Raw genomic sequence first — 5,576 nt, 5'->3', positions numbered from 1 at the left:
ATGGAGCCAAGGCTGTGTTGTAGGGCTTTCTTACTGGCTGGCAGACTCTGGACAGCCATCAGCAAGGCTCTGTTTGCTGAGTTCCTGGCCACGGGGCTGTATGTCTTCTTTGGTGTGGGCTCTGTACTGCCCTGGCCTGTGGCCCTTCCCTCTGTGCTGCAAATCGCCATCACCTTCAACCTGGCTACGGCCACAGCTGTGCAGATCTCCTGGAAGACCAGCGGGGCCCATGCCAACCCTGCTGTAACGCTGGCCTACCTCGTAGGGTCCCATATCTCCTTGCCTCGGGCTATGGCCTATATTGCCGCCCAGCTGGCAGGGGCCACCGTTGGAGCCGCTCTTCTTTATGGGGTAACTCCAGGAGGTGTCCGAGAGACCCTTGGAGTCAACGTGGTAGGTGCAAAGAATGACGCAGGTGATAGGGCACGGGAGAGAGAGAGACAGGTGGTAAGGGTGGGAGTTCAGACAGGAGCAAAGCGGGGTGGAGGGGTTGGATAAGGTAGCCATGCACTCATCAGCTGCTCCGAGCAGGTCTCTGGGTTCTAGAGGAATGGACTTGGGCATTCATCTAGGCAGGGCAGGAATGGAACAGGGAGGAGAGGGAGTCAGAAGGACCAGGCATCTAAAGGCCGGCACGGGGTGGGGCTGGGACTGAGGGAGAGAGGGGACCCTGCCCACACTGTTTAACTGGCTCTGCTGTGGCCTCCCCTCTGCCATCTCCCAGGTCCCTGCTCCCCTCCCGCAATCGCTTCCACTACTGCCCACAGGCCTCCTCCATCTGTCCTCAACTTTCTTGTTCCTTACTTCCCTGTCCCCCTGAACCACAGGCCTCCCTCAATGGCAGAGTGGGAGAGGCGCCTTCCACAGGCATCAGGCATCCAGATGTAATAGGAGTTGGCCGCTCAGACCTTAGGTTCTGGGGCTGAGAGAAGACTAGACCTAGGGAGTCTCACTGTCCCGCGGGCGGAGCCCACATCCACTCTGGCACACTCATTTCCTCTCTGCCCAGGTCCACAATAGCACGTCAACCGGCCAGGCGGTGGCCGTGGAGTTGATCCTGACGCTGCAGCTGGTGCTCTGTGTCTTCGCATCCATGGACAGTCGGCAGACCTTGGGCTCCCCAGCTGCCATGATTGGGATCTCTGTGGCCCTGGGCCACCTCATTGGGGTAAGGAGCAAAAAAGGAACACCCTGCGTGTGCACATACTGGAGTCCTCCCTGGAGAAACTCCAGGACTCCAAAGGCCAGGAAGTATCTTTCCCTGAGCTCCTCATGTCTTGTGGCCTGAGGTAGTGAGTGCCCTGTAATATAGGGCTAGCCGAGGTGGGGGGTGGGGGGAAATGTCCTCCCCTAGGCTGCCTCAGACCTCCTCATACTTTGATCCTGAATGTCTTCCCTAGATCTACTTCACCGGCTGTTCCATGAACCCAGCTCGCTCCTTTGGTCCTGCTGTCATTGTCGGGAAGTTCGCGGTCCACTGGGTGAGCCCTCCACTGTTAGGCGTGGGGTATAGAGGACTAGAGCTAGTAGGCATTACCATTAGGAAATCCACACAGAGAAAAATCAGCCGCTCTCGTCACCAGGGCATTTAGACCATCCAGGAGTACAGCTTTTCCTGCATTTAAAAAGCATAGGTGAGCATCCCGGCTCTTTCAGCTCCAATATCCTGCAGTATCCAGGGACTGGCAAGAAGTGGGCCAGGGCAGGAGCTGCAGCCTTGGCCCAGGCTTTATGTTCTGCTTCCTTCTTCACTTTCTCCAGCTGGACCAATTTTCAAACTTGAATAAAGAAAAGACAAACAGAAATAGACCACACAGAAGCAGAGATAGAAACAGCAATAGTCAGGGCTAAAACAGGAGAGGTGAGAGGGAAGAGGAGCGGTGGGAGAGGACTGGAGCCCCAGCTTTAGCTTTGGCTGCATCCTCCAGGGGAGGAAGGAAGCCCTGGGCGCATAGTTCTCAAGTCACCCTGCGTTACTGATGGCTCCCACCTACTTCTGTCTCCTCAGATCTTCTGGGTGGGACCCCTCACAGGGGCCGTCCTGGCTTCGCTGATCTACAACTTCATCCTGTTCCCTGACACCAAGACTGTGGCCCAGCGACTGGCCATCCTCGTGGGCACCACCAAGGTGGAGGGAGTGGTAGATGCGGAGCCCCAGAAGAAAGAATCCCAAACGAACTCAGAGGACACAGAAGTGAGCGTGTGACACTGCCCAGCCCCTGGCCCCTCGGGCGGCTTGCCTTGTATGACCTGGCTTGAGGTGTCCCTGGTGTTGGGGGGATCGGGAGACTGGTCACTTATTCTAAGTAGGTACCAATCCTATCCCTGGCAAAACGGTTGCTTCTTTTCCTTCCCCGCCTTTCTCCCAGGCTGACCTTATATTCAGTCTTCCCCTTTGGCCTATGAAATAGTTGGGACTTGGGCACACCACCATGACTGGCTTCTGCATTAATAGAAAAAATATAGAAATAAATCCATCCAGTTAATTTAATTCTCCAAGATCTTCCTTGCATTTCCTTCTTCTTTCTTTTGGTGTTTATAATTTTACATACAAAGTAATGTGTTTCATTGTGTCCTTTTCATCCATACTTTGCTTTTGTTGACCCTCTTCCCGGACACCCACTCTTGGACACTTCCTGCTGGTCCCCTCCTCCCGCTAGATCCTCCACTTCCCCCCTAGTCCCCAGTCCCCCCACACCTGTAACGCCTTCTCCCTCCTGTGATCCTGGTTCTGGTTCCATTAGGACAAGCGTGAAGGGAGGCAGCAGGACCCCGTGGCATCCTGGGCCTCTGGATCCCTATCTTGGAGAAAGGGGAATTGGGACCCATATAGTCTTTCTGCTTGGATTCTGATGAGGGAGCTTTAGGAAGCCCCAAATTTTTCCACTGAGGAAAGGAGGGGAACACTACTCTTTGAGAAGCCTGACCTTCTAACAGGGTTTCTTTGCTCTCAGAGTGGTTTGGGGATCCATTGAAGTGGGATTTCCTGAGGACAGAAATCACTTTCCTAAAAGGACTTCATTCCTACTTTCCAAATGCTCGGGAAGGTCCGCACCCCGCACTGTGGAACCAGCTGAGACAGAGGAACCTTATCCTAGGTTAGCAAGGAACAGCATTAAGGCGCTCTGGGCCAGATGGTCTTCCCCTGGGGCCCCTCAGTGTAGACACAGGAAAACCTCTACTCCTGTACTAAAGTCTACATCCCGGGCCAGAAGCCTCTCCAGTCTGATTCTCAGCATCATAGGACCCAAAGAAGCTCTTAAATAAGTCCTCTTAAATGAGACCACAGAATGACCCAGAAAATCGAGATTAGAGGTTTAGCACCTCAGAAAGATCCTGGGAGTTGAATTGATTTTGGTAGATGTTAAAGGCTGCTCTGCATCTTCTCTGCCTCTAATAAGAGCTCGGTCGTGTGGTGGTGGGGATCTTGTCTGAATTTTAGCTTATACACTGTAAAATGGGCACACTCCTCCTGCAGAGAGCGCTGTGGCAACAGCGAGTTAGTAGATGCTTTGGGGAGTTAAATGCTCGTAGAACAACTCCAATAAATGATGATTATTGTTGCAGTTACTGTAATTATTGGGTTTGAATACAATTGCTGTTGGTAATGGGAAGGAAGAGGGAAGTGGGGATGATGGAGAAGGAGGGAGAGAAAGCAGCTTCTGCTCTCCTTCACTGGGTTGCTTCCCAGGTCCCTGCCCGCCTTCTCTCTGAGGTCTTCTGACCTGGGAGCTTTGTGGGGGTGGGGCTAGGAAGGGACCCTGGCATGAAGAGATAAGCCAATTCAAGTCAGTTCTCTTCTCATCTCTATGGCACCCATCACCATGGTACCCTGAGATGCAGCAGCCAAATCCATTATAAAAAAAAAAAAAAAAGGAAGAAAAAAAAGAAAAGAAAGCGAGATAATTGATAAGCACTTGTCTTCAGCTGGGCTGCAGGAGGGAGGGGCTGCCGAAACATTGCAAGGGCAGGGCAATGGGTGGACCTGGAACTACTGCAGCGGTGGCCCGTGACCCAGCATCTGCATCCATGGTCTTCTGCATGCTGCGGTAGCGTTGGTACCGAGAACTATCCACCTCTCCAAGCTGATCCTCCTCAGCCATCTTCCTAATCTCGAAGCCCCAGGGTGTCTTATGCCCTTTTATAAATAGGGACAGGTGTGTGTGTGTGGCTGTGGCTGTGTTCATCTGTGTACAAGCGTGTGAACAGAGGACATGACTGACTTGCCAAAGGTCACTTGACTTTATTGCAAAGATCCCTAAGGTCTCCAGCTCTCAGCTTAGAATTTTCTAAAATAGAGCTCTCTGGGGTCTCAGAGGAGCTGCAGCCACTGGAGGGAAAGAGGCAGGGGCTCAGAGAAGGTTGTGGCAGGGAACTCCTGCAGTAGGCTTTTAAGCCTCTTGACAAATTATCTCTGTGCCCCAGAGCCAAGCACACACTGGGTGCTCAATAAAAGTTTGATGAATGAATGACGGAAGCCGGGTGGCTGGGGAGGGAGAGGAGGCAGTAATTGATCAAGAAGAGGAAAATTCAGAATGTGGAGCTCCAAATGGGCCGAAATGACAGCAGCTGAGAAGCCTGTGCTTCCACACAGGGGCTGGGAAGAGGGTGGAAGTCACAGTTAGCGTCTCCACCTACCACTCTGGAGCGGCGGTGGCATCCCAGAATTTAGGTGTGGGAGGCACAGAGGTCCTGGAGCTCACAGATATGCACTGGGGGAACCAGGAGTGTTAAACACACAGGCTTGTTCCTTCAAAGGGAGGGATGCAGAACCTGTTATCTGCCCAGAAGGCTGGGCGTGGAAGTGGTTAATAACCTGGTGACCATTGCACTGTCTGTGTAGCCTGCGAGACCACACCAGATCCGCTCCCCACCCCCAAGACCCTTATTGTGAATTTGTCACTCTATAGAACCCATCTTTATGGAAAGTGTCACATGTACTTTACAAAGAATTTCAATGTAGTCATGTCTTAAGCTTTATTGTGCATGCAAGATTGAGCTAATTATCACCAGGAAAAATTTCACCAAATTGTGCTGTGCTTAAAATATGCCAAAAATAAACTACTTGGCATCAGACTCCCAAAGTTTGAACCAACACTGGCTACTTTGTCTGTTTACCCGAACTGCCTTCTCTCCTCCCTCAGATCGTTCCTCTGCTGGCCGTGGTGGTTGAAGAGATTACCGAATTTAGGAACCCAAAAGAGCAAGGGGGTGGCCTGCCGGAAGCTGGGAACCGTTTTCACTGATAATCCTTTAGCAGCCCTTCTGTAGAGAAGGACTAGAGATGGCCTTCCTGAGAAAGGAGGAGTCAGTAATTAGGTTAAAGTCGAAGAGCTTGAAGGTCGGACGGAATAAGTAAGCAAAGGTTAGCCTTTCCTCCAGAGGCTTTTCTAGGACACCAGGCCATCTGTTTAGATGAGGGACAAGGGACGAGTTGGCCTTGGGCACTCCAGATCTCAGCGGTTCCAGTTGGAGACGCAGGCATCACCGACACAGTCCCTGGGGCTGGTTGGGGACAAGGGGTCTGGGGAGGACAGAGACCCACCAGGCAGGCCCTCGTTTGTCAGGGGAAGTTT

The 5,576-nt window shown here is 52.4% G+C and overlaps 1 protein-coding gene across 1 annotated transcript; it reads left to right on the top strand.

Moving 5' to 3' along the window:
• On the top strand, nt 1-2,206 carry Aqp6 (aquaporin 6). The gene is made up of 4 exons (XM_041642727.1): nt 1-393; nt 1,010-1,168; nt 1,401-1,481; nt 2,009-2,206. The coding sequence occupies exons 1-4, from the start codon at nt 1-3 to the stop codon at nt 2,204-2,206; spliced, it is 831 nt and encodes a 276-aa protein (XP_041498661.1).
• Nucleotides 2,207-5,576: the final 3,370 nt, after the last annotated feature.

This window comes from Microtus oregoni, unplaced genomic scaffold (genome assembly GCF_018167655.1).
Source record: "Microtus oregoni isolate MIOR12 unplaced genomic scaffold, Mior012 000077F_ref0000221, whole genome shotgun sequence".
In the NCBI taxonomy this organism is placed as follows: domain Eukaryota; kingdom Metazoa; phylum Chordata; class Mammalia; order Rodentia; family Cricetidae; genus Microtus; species Microtus oregoni.
This window is presented reverse-complemented; position numbering and strand designations above follow the sequence as displayed.